The sequence below is a fragment of the Patella vulgata genome, chromosome 1 (genome assembly GCF_932274485.2).
Source record: "Patella vulgata chromosome 1, xgPatVulg1.2, whole genome shotgun sequence".
In the NCBI taxonomy this organism is placed as follows: domain Eukaryota; kingdom Metazoa; phylum Mollusca; class Gastropoda; family Patellidae; genus Patella; species Patella vulgata.
Window position 1 is genome coordinate 77206721 of NC_065879.2, and position 16449 is coordinate 77223169.

The 16449-nt window shown below is 36.3% G+C and overlaps 1 protein-coding gene across 1 annotated transcript in view; it reads right to left on the reverse strand.

Annotated features, from left to right (window-relative positions):
• Positions 1-648: 648 nt before the first annotated feature.
• Positions 649-16449, reverse strand: part of LOC126811045 (uncharacterized) — a 28963-nt gene continuing 13162 nt past the window's right edge. The window contains exons 2-12 of the mRNA XM_056103508.1: positions 13749-13893; positions 13171-13239; positions 12241-12319; positions 9700-9748; positions 8166-8218; positions 7595-7714; positions 5533-5613; positions 4416-4554; positions 3425-3507; positions 2788-2884; positions 649-885 (exon numbers count right to left, since the gene is read on the reverse strand). Coding sequence (XP_055959483.1) covers positions 709-885; positions 2788-2884; positions 3425-3507; positions 4416-4554; positions 5533-5613; positions 7595-7714; positions 8166-8218; positions 9700-9748; positions 12241-12319; positions 13171-13239; positions 13749-13893 — 1092 coding nt within the window. The 3' untranslated portion in view covers positions 649-708. The remainder of the gene's footprint in view (positions 886-2787; positions 2885-3424; positions 3508-4415; positions 4555-5532; positions 5614-7594; positions 7715-8165; positions 8219-9699; positions 9749-12240; positions 12320-13170; positions 13240-13748; positions 13894-16449) is intronic.

The following is a 16449-nucleotide window of genomic DNA, read 5'->3' on the forward strand; positions in this document are numbered from 1 at the left end:
TCGAGGAGCTAGCAAAGATTTAATTACAACGCCCACACGCTAACCATTCGGCTTTCCACCCCCCCCCCCCTATGTCATATGAATACATGTACATATAACAAATGATATTAACCCAACAATGACTTCTTTTCTTGAATTGGGCTTACACTAATCTCCTCAAAAAGACCCATATTTGGGATATGTCCGTTTTTGCAATTTGGCAATATTTAACATTTTGCGTAAAAAGGTGATAATTGCAGAATGGAGGATCCGATGCGTACCAAAATCGATGTCACCTAAGTATATTTGGGTAAAAAGCAGGGAACATTACTCAGGCACGGATGGTCGGATGCGCAAGATCTTTTGATGCTGATTAAGGCAGATTAACTAGTTAATCAAGGTAGGTATATAGGCGGTATAACACGATAAGTACAAGTACGTTGTACACTTAATTACCTACTCAATCCATCCTATTATCAACGATAATCGGGTTGAGTGGTAGTTATACACTTAGGACGTTTGGAAAATAGCTTCGGACATGTCCGGAATATCCGGGCGAAATCCCATCACTTAAGCCTTAAGTTTCATCTAAATCAGACAAAAACTGTGGCCACGGCATAATACGTCTACATGATAATGTGGGCATGTGGGCGTATAAGACAAAACAAATAAAATGTAAATATTTTAATCAAATGAATAAAATGAGAATAAAATGAATTAATTTATGAATTATGAACTTTTAGTGTTTTTATTTCTGAGTTTAACTTGTCGCACCATCTTGAGTATAACTTCAACAATATTATGTGGTAGTTTATATAACATATGATGATCAGCACCATTAACTACTAAATGCTGAGCGGAGGGAAAATGTTTTGATATAAACTGCTGTTCAGCTTTAGCCCAAGCCTGAAATAAACAAAATTGTCAGTCATTTGTATACCTGTCAAGAACTGTCTCTGAGAGAAATCGGGGTTTAACGTCCATGAGACATAAACTAAGTATTTGTGGGACTAACATACGGTTGAATCATATTTCAATAATTTGATTGTGTGCGTTGGGGTCTTTAGCAGTGAGATGAAACTGGAGGACCCGGAGAAAACCCACAAGGTTATACAGGCGACCCTGTCAAAACCACGCCACCTGACTCAATGACAGACCATGTGATTTAATGTACACTCTTTGAACCATACCGTCGCCCCCACCAGAATGTTTATAAGTAATTGTGAACCAAAATTGATCCACAAGACCAAGTCGAAAGCAATATACATCCACATTAAATAATATGGGATATCTCTGTAATTCATGTGAATTCCCTTGCATGAAGAAGTCTTTAACATTTGCAGGAACCTGGAGAAAACCTGGTTTAAAAAGATGACCCCTACCTTTGTCAATTACAAGGAAGCCACAACGGCTTGGTGAGTAAACCTTGATTCGCTAACGGGGAGGTTCCGTGTTTATCGGTTTTCCAGCATTGTTCCTCCTTGTCAGTGGTGCAGGACTAAATCCACATAATGCAAAAGTGAAATTTTGAAATACCTACTTCTATTTTATTATTCCACTATTCAAGAAATCATTACTTTCGGTAAAATAATGATATGGATTGGAGTATGGGTGAGATTATCATATAAAACAAACAATTATGATAAAAAAGAAATATGCATGAATTTTCAACTTACCATCTTTATTCCTTTCATTAGTTTCAAAAATACTAAATAAAACATTGCACATTCATGACAAGTTTTGGATGTCAATTGCAACCCTTGAAAACAAGTCCTCCACCACCTCATGAGAGCGAGTGGGGCAATGTATGGAGCAACACTCTAGTCGCAGTGTAATCAGTATAGTATACACTGTATTAAAGTTACAATTTCATATTTTTAAGTTATATTTTTAAAATGTATCAAAATAAAGCCCTAAAATAGATGGTATCTATAAACAGTCCTACTTTGTTAAAGAATAATCCTATCAATCCTATAATTCACTATTGCCAGTTGAGAAATTGGCAAAAATATCATTTTCAACTTCAAATTCAAACGTTTGAAGATAGATATTCCATGGTGGGGAATAGGAAAACAAGGGAAGTAATTGGGAGGTAATTGTGTTATTATTTCTGGTGTGAAGATTTTTAAGTGTAAGAAAGATAACCTATGATCGTATAATAATGAGTTGACAACCTATTGAGCAAAGACATAGAAATAATTATGTTTTGACTTTCTTAGAAAATATGAAATTGTAACTTTAACCATAGGTTGTTATTAACTCACCTAGTTTAAGGAGATTGAGTATCTCAGACAATGTATGGAGCAACATGCTAGTCACAGTGTAAGCAGTACACACCAATGATTAAATCAAGTATGTCAAGATGTATTAACCGTAGGTTATTATTAAGGAGATTGAGTTTGTGGGAGCAGAGTATGGAGCAAAACTCTAGTCACAGTGTAGTCAGTATACACTGATCATTAAATCAGAGAGAGAGAAAGAGAGGGATTGGGTTTAAAGTCCACTCGACACAAACCAGGTCATTTCGGGACTAACATATGGTTCAATTTTATTTCAATAATTCCCATGCGCGTAGGGGTCTTTAGCAGTTGGAGGAAACCAGACAACCCAGAGAAAACCTACGAGGTTGGACAGGTGACCCTACTCCTTTGTCACGTACAACTGGGTAATGAAAACCACACAAGTTGACTCAATGACAGACCTTATGATACAAGTGCTTGCGCTAACCATTCGGCCATCCAACTCCCCTGATCATTAAATCAAATATGACTATTAATTTGAAGATGTATTAAAAGTTATATTACTCACCTTGTTTAAGGAGCTGGGCATTTGTTCATCATAATAATTACCAGTCATTATAGATACAGAAATTCTACTGGGTATTGTTTTTAATAATTTAGCTGTTCTAAAATAATAAACAATTAGTTAGTAGAATACAAACATAAAATAAAATGGTGTTTAATGTCCTACTTATCTGCCCCAACAGGTCTAATGAAGATGGGCATAAACCACTGCACTGTGTTGTGATGGAAATTCTGCCCAGACAGTCTATTCTTATTTCCAATTCCAACTGTTCAAGCCCTATTACGTGCATACCAACATGTACCCGGGATTTCGTTTTTGTTTATACCATCTGAACAACTAGATGGTTTTCATTAAATTTGGTACCAAATCAAAAACAATTAGCTAATGGAATATAATCTGGTACCAAATCATAAATAATTAGTGGAATATAATCTGGTATCAAATCGTAAATAATTAGTGGAATATAATTTGGTACCATAAGCAGTTAACCCATCTTCAAATGACATTTTACAAACAAAAGAAATATTTATAATTTTTCTAGAGAACAGGCAAATAAAAATTCGTTTTATGAAATGAGTTGATATTAGAGAAAATTATAATGAAAGGGGCACAGTATAAAATCTGTGATGGTTTTACTTACTTTATTTGAGAAAATGTTTCGTTTATAAAATGATGTTCATCAACAACAGAACTTAAATGTCGAGGATGACATAATAAATGTTTCTGAAATCAAAAGATAAAACACATCCAGTAAAATAGATTCCAGATATATTTCCTTGATATCCTAAATATCAAAATCAATTGGAAAACATATACATACTAAAGAGGAGAACGTATTTGTCATACACTTTTAGAGAAGCTCTTTGACAATTCAGATGTTTTAAATGAGCTGACATTAATTGGTATACTTGATCATGCTGTGATTGATGGAAATATCCAAATACTCTTTTCTCTATAGGTAAGTACTAACTATAAATATACCTAAACCAAACAGAAACTGAATATTTACTACAAATCTGTCAATCTCATCGGGTAACTGGCTCTTTTACTTTTAGAAGCCATACGCCAGAGTCCACAAACTGTTCACCTTGCTCTGCTTGGTCACCCACCTCCAGTATAAAAAATCTTGGATCTGTTCTTAAACTTTTCTGAAGATTTCTTTATAATTACTCAGTAATGGATCCAGAATGAAGCTATGCAATCTACAGCTTAGGGTCTCACAATCTTAGGATCTCACAGAATTTCGGATTTGTGAGACAATATGTTGTTAGTTTTTAATGAGGGACCTCCCAAGCTTCATACAGCTTAAAGGAGAGCACCAAGATTAAATTCAGCACTTAACTCACTTGTGTATATTATATATATTGTGTTATCTATGGCATGAGTCTTATAAAACATGTATTAACTCACTTGCCTATATTCTATATTTTGTGTCATCTGTGAGTCTGATAAAACACCTATTAACTCATGTATATTCTATATATTGTGTCATCTCTGAGCCTGATAAAACATGTATTAACTCACTTGTCTATATTTTGTGTCATCTGTGAGTCTGATAAAACACCTATTAACTCATGTATATTCTATATATTGTGTCATCTCTGAGCCTGATTAAACATGTATTAACTCACTTGTCTATATTCTATATCTTGTGTCATCTGTGAACCTGATAGTGGATGTTTTAAAACACCTAATATTAAGGCTAATCTAGTTAATCCTATAGCAGCTCCTAGTTGTAGCGTCTGGTATGTTGGGATTAATTGTCCAAACCTGAAAAATATACAAACATATTGGTAAAAATAAACAAATGATAAAATACTAAAGCAGCATTTGAAGCCTGTGGATTCGAATCTAGAATCTTTCCATGTTATGAATCCATAAAGCCAGATTCACACACTGTGGTAGGACATTCTAACTCAGGGTCCTGTGCAGGAAAATGATCTTGGAGGGGATCTGTTCCGGCATGACTGGCTGCAGAGCCTTAAGTGGGATATGGAGATGGGGGGGGGGGGGAGGGGAGAGAGTCCACCCTGAAAAGTTCTCAGTCATCAGTGGTCTCTCCTGTATAGGCTCTGTATAGGCCAGGGAGAAACGGGGGGGGGGGGGGGAGGAAATGAAATGAAATGGATTTTAACATTCTACTGTTCTGCTCCGACTTGGCTAATAAAGATGGGGAGTGATAATCACATGCGAACACCCATATTTATGAACACCCGCATATGTGAGCGCTTTCTGTGGTAACACGCCTTTGCTCTTAAATTTGGGACATGGGAATCCTAAACCTAGCGAGTACGAGATGATTGTAATCTCTCAAACACAACAAGTCCTATGATAATTTGTTTCTAGTTTCCACTACTCACATGGATTATCAAATTTTTGTACTGTTGATTGTCCGAAGTCGGGACAACCTAAAACCTAGTGACAACTAGAGTCTCATCATAATTTATTTCTAGTTCTCGCTACCCACAAACAGAACAACAAATTTTTGTACTGTCGTTAGTCCAAAATGTCTTAGCCTATCTTTATAGCTAGAAACAAGGGGAGATAATGTTGTTTGATTATTGTTTTATGCACAATCTAATCAGGGAAAGTTTGTGGATGACTCTTTGGATAAGTAAATAAACCATGCATAATGTAAATAAGGCATGAAAATTAATAGAAATTCATCAAATTCTCTAATATTTCAGCAATCTGGATTGTTGTGTATATAAATCACAATCTCGAATCAAAACATATAAATGAACAAACCAGTATTTCGCCCACACTCCTTGATCTTGTTCAAATAAGACATCAGATAACGGATTAATCAACACTAAACCACTCACGTCACTGAAATGCAAAAAATAACATTTGTTCTGAATGACATAGTGATTGTAAAGTATAGAAACAAGGCAACCATGATTCAATAGCAACCAAGACTTCATAGCAACCATAACCAGGACACTTTGGGTAAATATTGGGCAAAAAACCCCAAGACATTCACCTAATGATTATCTACATCAAGTTTAAATATTCTACCTCAATTAAAAGCAGAGTTATGTTCTAAAGTCTTGACCAATCAAATTGCTTGTTGCTCCTTAGCCTAAGCAGAAAATTCTCATCATCGAACGTAGTCATGGTAATGATATAATGAATCTATACTCAGAGTTTCATCACTCTCACTTAATTATAACCAAAGTTATCGTGTCCGAAAGCATCATCTAATCAAATTGCTTGTCTCTGCTTACCCTAAGCAGAAAAAGCTCATCTTCGAACTTCATCAAGGCATTGACCTAATGAATGCCTACGCCATGTGTGAACATTCAAACTCAATTAGAGTAAGAGTTATTGTATTTCAAAGTCTCAACCAATCAAATTGCTTATCACTCTGCTTACCATGAGCAGAAAATGCTCATTATCGAACTTAGTCAAGGTATTGATGTAATGAAATATACACCAAGTTTCACCACTCTGACTAATTAAAACCATAGTTATCGTGTCCCAAAGCATCAACCAATCGAATTGCTCATCTCTGCTTACCCTAAGCAGAAAATGCTCATCATCGAACTCCATCAAGGCATTCACCTAATAAACACCTAAAACAAGTTTGAACATATTCTAGCTCAATTAGAAGGAGAATTAATGTGTTCCAAAGTCTGGGCCAATCAAATTGCTTAACGCTCTGCTTACCCTGAGCAGAAAATGCTCATTATCGAACTTAGTCCAGGTATTGATGTAATGAAACTATACACCAAGTTTCATCACTCTCACATAATTAGAACTAAAGTTATCGTGTCCCAAAGCATCAACCAATGAAATTGCTTATCTCTGCTTACCCAACGCAGAAAATGCTAATTTTCGAACTCCATCAAGGCATCGACGTAAAGAACACCTACACCAAGTTTGAACATTCTAGCTCAATTAGAAAGAGGGTTATTGTGTCCCAAAAAGTGTGACGGACAGACCGACAGACCCATTTTGATCGTCCCCTGCTTTCCCCGAAAGGCGGGGGACAAAAAGAAGGCCATTTTCATATTAAAAGACAGATACGGTATGCTTAATGCTTATGTGGCATCTGAAATACAGGTTATGTGATGGGTCTCATTTAGACAGCTTTCTGATGTAGTACATAAAATATGGGGCCTAAAACATGACAAATGAATTGATAAGGTGAGTTCCCACAGTTTTAGTAATATAAATGAAATGAAATGGTGTTGAATGTTCTACATATCTGCACTGACTGGGATAATGACGATGGGCTTACGCCCTACAGAGTACTACGAGAGAAATTTTTTCCAGACAGCGGCACTACAGTCTCTCTTATGTCGATTTTCATCTCTCAAGGGTTCTTTTATGTGCACACCAAAGTGTAAACAGGAGGGTATTTAAAAGTTAAAATATGGGTCTTAATATGAAATTCGTGATATTTGTTTCATCTCCTTTTCACTCCCATGTGTACACGAGACCTGAGAAGCTTGCGCGGCCAACACCTGAGTGAATGACCTGTTGGTTAGTGAGCTAGTGTGCCTACCCACTGTGCCAAGACTTCCTTTAGTAACATAAGAAAGGGAGGTCAAAAATGAAATATCCCACATTCCCTCCCACCCTTAAAGCACCAAAAACAAAATTATTTGAACAGCATTCTTTACAACTCTTTTCCCCAACCTCGTGGGTTTTCTCTGGGTCATCCGGTTTCCTCCTACTGCTAGAGACCCCTATGCGCATGTGAATTATTGAAATAAAATTCAACCATGTTAGTCCCAAAATGACATAGTTTGTGTCGAGTGGAGGTTAAACCCCATTTCTCTCTCTCTGTCTTTTCCATATTTACCTTTCAAAAATTTGCGTGTAGAATTGAGCAACTGTAGCACCAAGTTCTGTTCCAACAAGAATAAAAGGTTGTGGCTGTTGACTACTACTTGTGATCAATCGATTTAAATCAGCTGCCATTCTACAAAAAAATAAAATCCTTACCTAGCTGACATTCTAAGACAGAAAATGAAATGAAATGAAATGGGGTTTACCGTCCTACTGTTCTGCTCCGAACTGGGCTAATGAAGACGAACATACGCCATACAGTCTCTGTTTGTATTTTGATCTGAAATATCATGTGCTTAAAATTCAAATCGAATATGACATTGTCCAAATTAATTCAGCTGGGATGATGTTACACATCAAAAGGAACATATTGACATTTGTTTTAATGGTATAATCTATTTTCAGTTCTGGTGCTAAAACTGAACAAAATTGGACTGAATCTTGAAGGGCTTTAACTGATTTAATACTGTATATCTTGAAGGGGTTTGATTTATTATAATGCATATTTTGAAGGGGTTTTACTAATGTAATAATGTATATTTTGAAGGGGTTTGACTAATGTAATAATGAATATTTTAACTAACCTTTCTACTGTAAATGGCTGACCAGACCGTGTTTCATTAATTCTACTTTCATTCTAAATAAACAAAAAGAAATGTTACCAGGCAAAAAAACAGATGTCCATCACAGCTTATTTAAGTTGTCTAAAATGCTTATCAAATTGAGCTTTTTTAGTACACTGATTTCATATTGGAGATCAGGGACAACAGACCCCTTAGTCCCATGAACATTCTCGTCACAAATAATTTTGAAGACAATCAAGCTAGATGCTAGGGTAACTCGAAAATAATAAAACAGATTTCAGCAAATTAATTAAAATAAAAAATAATCCGAGTATCAGACTCTTATAAAACCACAATTGATTAAATGAGTTAAAGGGCCATTATGGGAGATTAGATAAAGAGCAGGCAGTTCTCACTATAATAGTTAACAAATAGATAATGTAAAGGCAATTTGCTGAAAATTTCAGTCAAATTGATCCACTCTGAACCAAGATATTAGATTTGAATTTTAGGCCTAGCCTAGATCATCATTACTAAAGTCGGTATTTCGATACTAATTTTGATTGGGTATTCATCCACCTTAAAAGCCTATCATATTCCTTGTTCATCGTGAATACTAAGTCTCGCGCTTTCAAGCTAAAATGTCTACCTGTGATAATCCAATTTACAAAGTTCAATGTCAAGGTGTTCGTGGAGGTTGTTATATGTCACAACCTCTGATTGGATGCTACTGTTCATGTGTCTGCAGATCACATAGCTATAAGTTCGAGAATTATAAAGTAGTCTAGCAACGTCCAGATGTCGTAAAACTTGCAGTCGTTTCAGGAACATGGGTTATTCCAAACATCCACCATTACTACTAGAGGAAGACGGAGAAGTGTTTTAAACAAAATGGAGTAAAACTGAGGAGTGTTTTAAACAAAATGGAGTAAAACTGAGGAGTGTTTTAAACAAAATGGAGTAAAGCTGAGGAGCGTTTTAAACAAAATGGAGTAAAGCTGAGAATGATGACCCGTGTTTAATACTACAGTGCGTGGGGAATCAAAACCAGGCCATTTGACACACATTACGATGCAACGTGTCCAACCTTGGATTTGATGCTTAGGCATTCTGGTTATAAGCTCGTTGTCAATACAAATGAAATGAAATGAAATGGGGTTTAACGTCCTACTGTTCTGCTCCTATACTGAGCTAATGAAGACGGGCATACGCCATACAGTGTGCTATGAAGGAAATTTTGCCCGGGCGGCGGCACTATCGCCTACTCTTATATCGAATTCCAACTGCCAAGGGATCTTTTACGTGCATTCCAATGTATACACGGGATCTCGTTTTTTTGTATCATCCGAAGGACTGGACAGCTGTCCTTGTCAGGCCCTCTGTTCTGCACCACTGACAAGGGGAAACCACGTCGGAAAATCCAGATGAACTTTCTCGGCCAATGCAGGGATGGAACACCCGACATCCAGGCTAGCGAGCCAGCGTCTTAACCACCTAGCCACCGTGGCTCCCCGTTGTCAATACACTATTTCATTTATAAATGTTTGGTACTTACCATTGATGGTCTTTCACTGAAACCTAAACCAGCTCTATCATATATACACACCCGAAAATATGTAACTCACAAATAATAAATGAGATTTGAGCAAATTAAACAAATAAAAATCAGACAAAAAATAATCAACATTTATAAATATGAAATGAAACAAAGTTTGAGGTCCCACTTTTCTGCAAACACTGGGCTAATGAAGAAGATGGGCATACACCATGCATTTTGCTATGAGGAAATTTTGACCAGGCAGCGGCGTTTCTGCCTTATCTTCATCAAATTCCAATTGTTAAGGGTTCTTTTACATGCACACCAATGTGTACATAGGACCTTAATCTAAATGAGTAGCCTGGAAAGAGATAATGAATAGTTGTTTGGATGGGACAAAACCCGAGGTCCCCTGTACACATAGGCGTGCATGTAAAAGAGCCATTGGCAGTTAAAATTTGATATAAGAGTAGGCTATAGTGCTGCTGTACAGGCAAAATTTCATTCATAGCACACTGTATTGTGTATGACCATCTTCATTAGTCACGTTGGAGTAGAATAGTAGGACGTTAAACTCCATTTCATTTCATTTCTTTTCTTCATTGGCCCAGTCGAAGCATAACAGTAGGATGGTAAACACCATTTTATTTCATCTAAATGATCAGACGTTTTGCTTTGCTAGACCGTCTGTGTTGTAACACTGACAAGGGGAAACCAGGTTGGTAGATCTTGACGAACTTTCTTGTCCAATACCAGAATCAAACCCAAGACGTAAACATGAGACAGTGCCTTAAAGATACATCATTCAAGATCTCAATTTGTCTACTGTTGATCTTTCTTTAGGCCTTAAAAGTTATATAAATTATCAATTAGACATTTCTTAACATGACAATTATAATAAATTCTCGATCCCATCTGATACTTGAGATTTTAACTAGATTAGAACAGTTCTGCCATTTAATGATTTAATTTCAAAATGGGGACCCGAGGCTCAGCCTCAAATATACACCAGTACCGTGGTTACGATAATACACAATCATTGCACACATCTTGTCAAAAAAGTAATAAATTTTTTTTCAACATATTCATTTTGCATTATCTATTTTTGATATATTATAATAGCAAGAATGGCTAGCTCTTTATCTAAATTTAACATAATGTATCTTTAATCATTGAACCACAGTGCCTCCTACACATAAGAGAGTTTAAAACAATGTTTTATTCAAGTCACCAGGATCCTGCTCACACGCTCTTGTTAATCTAGTCTTGTTAATCTAGTCGTACAACTAGTAGTACCATTATACCTTCGTGTGATTCTCTTTATCTATAAATGACGTCACTTTATCGTATTTGCAAACCTTATCTCAAAAGAAACAATAATTTAATAAATATTAACAAAATTAAATTCACATCAATGGAAAGGTGATTTTATCAGCTTTTTTACAGTACAGTAGAATCTGTATGAGCAGCCACTCCTATTCAGCGACATCTCCTTGTAAGCGGTCACGATAAATTCACCCCGTAGAAATTCTGTTGTTTCATCTCTTTATTCAACGGTCACTCCTCTAACGCGGCCAGCGGTCACTATTTTACTAATGAATTCAACAAAACATCGCCCATTCAACGGCCATTGTTGAATGATACCATCTTGTCGTTCTTTGTAACACCCCCGCTAATCCCGTGAGTAGTAGTTAATTAACTGGACCCCCACTGATCAGGTAAAAAGAAATGTAAACATAACAATCAACCCGGGATTATCTGTTAATTAATCTTTTGTTTTATTAAACGACTAACCTGATCATTGTTTTCACGCGTAACGACACATTATTTGATACTGATTGAATAAAATAAAAGTACCGAGTTTTGTCACGATCATCTAGTATCTCTCTTAGCGCCTCCTATAATATTACATACAGAGTTACACCCCCTGTAAATAGGAGATAAAATTAGCGATGTTTTTTGTTCATGTGCTTTTTTGATAAAATAAAATGAATTCATCGATTTTCTTCACAAAAATGGATAAATATTATCGAATGCATCACAATGGTAGACAGTAGTATCGAAGGTTGGTACAAAATGACAAGTTTACAGAAGTTATGTCCGAGATTTGAGTAAAGAATTTTCGTCCGGCGCAAGATTCAGCGACGGCCAAATTTACCGCTTCCAATGCATCCAAGCGTAATATTTAATTTATGTCGGCACAAAAAGCAACGAGATTTTATTAAGAGGCCACTACCGTTAAGTTATGTCCGAGATTTGAGTAAAGAATTTTCGTTCGGCGCAAGATTCAGCGACGGCCAAATTTACCGCTTCCAATGCATCCAAGCGTAATATTTAATTTATGTCGGCACAAAAAGCAACGAGATTTTATTAAGAGGCCACTCCCGTTAAGCGGTCAGTTGTGAAAATTCCCTTGGGTGGCTGCTTAATGCAGATTCTACTGTATATAATTTGTCTGGTGAACTTTTGGTGGGAAATGATGGGAAATGAAATAAATGTACTGCCCATTAAAAATTATAGCGACGATAAATGCTAATGAGTTGGGGTTGCTAGTACCATACCTTCGTATGTTTGGCTATATCTGGCCAGACTCGTGACCATACATCTGAAGACATTCCAGTAGGTGCATCTAATACAACTGTAATATCAAAAAACTTAAACTTAATTTATTATCTTACAGGATTATTGAAAGAAAACGTTTCCCGAAAAATCATTAAGGAAATAAATGATAAAGTATATGAAAAGTCCTAATCAACTTTCTCATCCACAACGTTATATTTCTATGCCAAATCAGAAATGAAATGGGGTTTAACGTCCTACTGTTCTGCTCCTATACTGGGCTAATGAAGACGGGCATACGCCATACAGTGTGCTACGAGGGAAATTTTGCCCGGGCAGAGGCACTATCGCCTACTCTTATATTGAATTCCAACTGCCAAGGGATCTCTTACGTGCATTCTAATGTATACACGGGACCTGTTTTTCTTCTCATCCGAAGGACTAGACAGCTGTCCTTGTCAGGCCCTCTGTTCTGCATCACTGACAAGGGGAAACCAAGTCGGAAAATACTGATTAACTTTCTCGGCCAATGGAGGGATCGAACACCCGACCTCCAGGCTAGCAAGCCAGCGTCTTAACCACCTAGCCACTGTGGCTCCATGCCAAATCAGACTCAATATGAAATCAAATGAGGGTTTAACAGTTTAACATCCTACTGGATATCGAACCAAGCTAATGGAAACAAGCAAAAGCCCTGCAGTGTGCTGTGAGGAAAATTTTGCTTCGACAGCAGCGCTACTCTTGTTTAGATCCCCGTGATCTTTAAAGGGCTGCATATGGTATACACAAGATGTCATTCAACGATGAATTGTTCCAGATAATTGCTGGCAGGTCGGGAATATCTAGAGTAATGTCAATACAGATAAATTCAGTATAAGACAGACAGAATCGATCAAGGGAGATAACCAACTTCTTGTATAGAACACTAACCTGTGGGAGCACCTTCTCCTTTACACATCATAAACAGTTTCTGACCCCAACCAATATCATACATTTCACCTACAAAGAAAATATAGCAAAAGCATACATATCATTTTCAAATTGATCAAGGATGATAACTCCAACAGTAATTATTGAAAATTGTTCAAATTTAATTGACTTCTTTTGTGTCCCCAACACATCTAGAGAGTCCCCAACACATCTAGAGAGTCCCCAACATTTTTAAAACCGACCAAGGGCCATAACTCTAACAGTAATTATCAGAAATTGTTAAGAGAATTCGTTGTCTCATGAACATGAACATTGTTTTTAAGTCCAGTTCAAGTCCAATGGGTGGTCGCTGATCTGTATCCTAGCGTGGACCGAGAAGAACTGATGTGATTCGTCAAGCCCTGTTCTCCCTTGGTGCATGTTTGGGTGATTCGGAAAGGACAAAAGAAAACATAGGTTCAGGATTGTACACATTCATAATTAACAGCAGTTGATGAATGGATCAACAAAAAAAAGAGATTGAGAAATGGGGCTTAACGTCCACTCGACACAAGGTCAAGGGATATAATTTAAATTACCTGCTGGCTGTAGTTCTGTCATTTCTTTTTGAAGTGATGCATAATTTAAAAATGGTGGTACAAGAATTAAGAGAAACAAATATTTCACTTTACTGCAGCATCTTCCAATAAAACTACCAGTACCACCATCTTTAATTTCTACTTTCTACAAAAAAAGAGAGAAAAATTAGGCAATCCAGACAGTTGACACAAAAGTAGTCTAATATCCCATTCAGACAGATATGTAAGCTTAAAAGCTTAAGTGGAATTTTGCCTGGATAGTGGCGCTTCTGCTATGACCCTCTCATACATGTATCTAAAATTCCAACAGTCAAGAGTTCTTTAAGGTGCACACCACCAATGTGTATACAGAACCTCAGTTTTTCAGTCCCATCCAAACAACTGGACGCTGTTCATTGTAAATGTCTGAATGCTAACCTGGGGTATACATGATGCTGACGGCTTAAATTCACAAGCTAAGCTATCTTGAGTAACTTTACTTGTTAAATAGCTTGGCTTAAAGGAACTAATAATCCTGACCAGGCCTTGAGATATGCAAATAACACTGGAGTGACCAAATCTGGTTGGAACAATTCTAAGCTCCTGTCAATTCTCTAACAAAGTCTATGCTATAATCCTTGAGAGACATTTAGTGATTGAGCACATTAAAAAAACACAACACAAAATATATGGAAAACAATCACTGGTTTATACACATATAGCACAACCTTTCGACAAGTATTCTCTTATCGTACGTGGTAACGATAAGAGAATACTTGTCGAAAGGTCGTACTATATGTGTATAAACCAGTGATTGTTTTCTATATAAATTGTGTTGTAAAATGTTCTGCTCTAAATAGGCTAATGAAGATGGGCATATGCCATCCAGTGTGCAATGAGGTAAATTTTGCCTGTACAGCGGCGCTACAGCCTACTCTTATATCGAATTCCAACTGCCAGAACTGAATCCCTCAAAGGAACAGAAATATTGAGACTATTTCATCTTTTGTTGACTGTGAGAGCGAGATAAATGAGGTTTGAAGTCCATTCAACACAAACTAGATAATTTTGGGACTAACATATGGTTCAGATTTTATCTTTTGTTAAATGTACAGTAAGAGAGAGAGATAAATGGGGTTTAGTGTCCACTTGACACAAACTAGGTCATTTCGGGACTAACATATGGTTCAGATTTATTTCAATAATTCACTTGCACGCAGAGTCTTTAGCTGTGGCAGGAAACTGGATGACAGATGATCCTACACCTTGTCACGTACATGCAGGGAATCAAAACTATGCTACTTGACTTTGTTGAATGGAGTGCCATTTCTACCAAAATATGAAATATTTCATTACAAAAGTATATGATATTTTGTCAAATGCATCTTACCATAAAGGCCTCCTATTATATTGGGTTCTAAAGGCAGACAATATCCAGATAGTCAAAACAGTCAATGCCGCAATGGCCAGATTTATGATGAAGTCGAAAAATACACAATCAATTTTCAATGGATTCACAATGTACCAGTGGATCTTTATTTGACCGAGAGATTTTAATGATATGTTAAATCTTCGTATTGCAGGTCTTTCTTTTGGCCTCAAATGTTTTATATTTTATTATTTAGACATTTATTCACATGACAAGCCTATAATCAACTCTCTTGAACATCAGATGGCCAAGATTTAAATAGATTTAAACATGCGCGACATTTAGAGATAGGTTGCCATGCTACGAAACATATGCCCATAACAGCTCAATCATCCGGACAGACAACAAGAGTTGTCTTGTCGCATATTTTTTCTGTTGTCGGTAATGAAACATTTATAATACACTAAAACCTGATAAAGAGTAACAACTCATTAAGTAATTATCAGAAAATCATTTAGAGTTTGGCCCATGCTAACGTTTAGTATACAAAACATTTAATATCATGGATTTAGCTGTTCAAGTTATCGAAAATCATTGAAAATCAATATACTGTTTAGTCTCAAGACCTTATACTCTAGGTATCAATCTAAAGTCAATCAAAACGATTATATATAGGCGTAAACACGGTATATAAATATAAAATCAATTGGATATTAACTTTAGCCTCTAGAGCATCCACAAGATTTTTCAAAATGATCAGGGGCCGTAACTCTGGCAGTAATTATCTGAAATTGTTGAAAATCAATTATGGCTTCTTCGTCTGATGACCTTAAACACTGTGTATAAATGGAAAGTCAATCGGGTATTAACTTTACTTTAGCCTCTGGGCATCCACAAGATTTTTCAAAGTGATCAAGGGCCAAAACTCTTGCAGTAATTATTGGAAATTGTTAAAAATCAGTAGGCTTCTTTGTCTGATGACCTTAAAAAGTCAATCAGATATTAAATTTAGCCTCTAGAGCATCCACAAGATTTTTCAAAGTGATCAAGAGCCATAACTCTGGCAGTAATTATCGGGAATTGTTGAAAATAAATATAAAGTCAACCAAATATTAACTTTAGCCTCTAGAGGGCCCACAAGCAATTGTGGAAGCCGGACCGACGACAATTTACAACCACATTTCAATGTGGGCGTATAAAAATCTAATGATAAAAAAGTCTCATTTGACAAGTACTGCTGCAACAATAATGACAATAATAACTTTGCTCAGAATAAAGTAATTTGAATAAAATTTTTAATATATTCATTTTCCATTATACATAATGCATCTTTTAATTACCGAAGATTTTCCA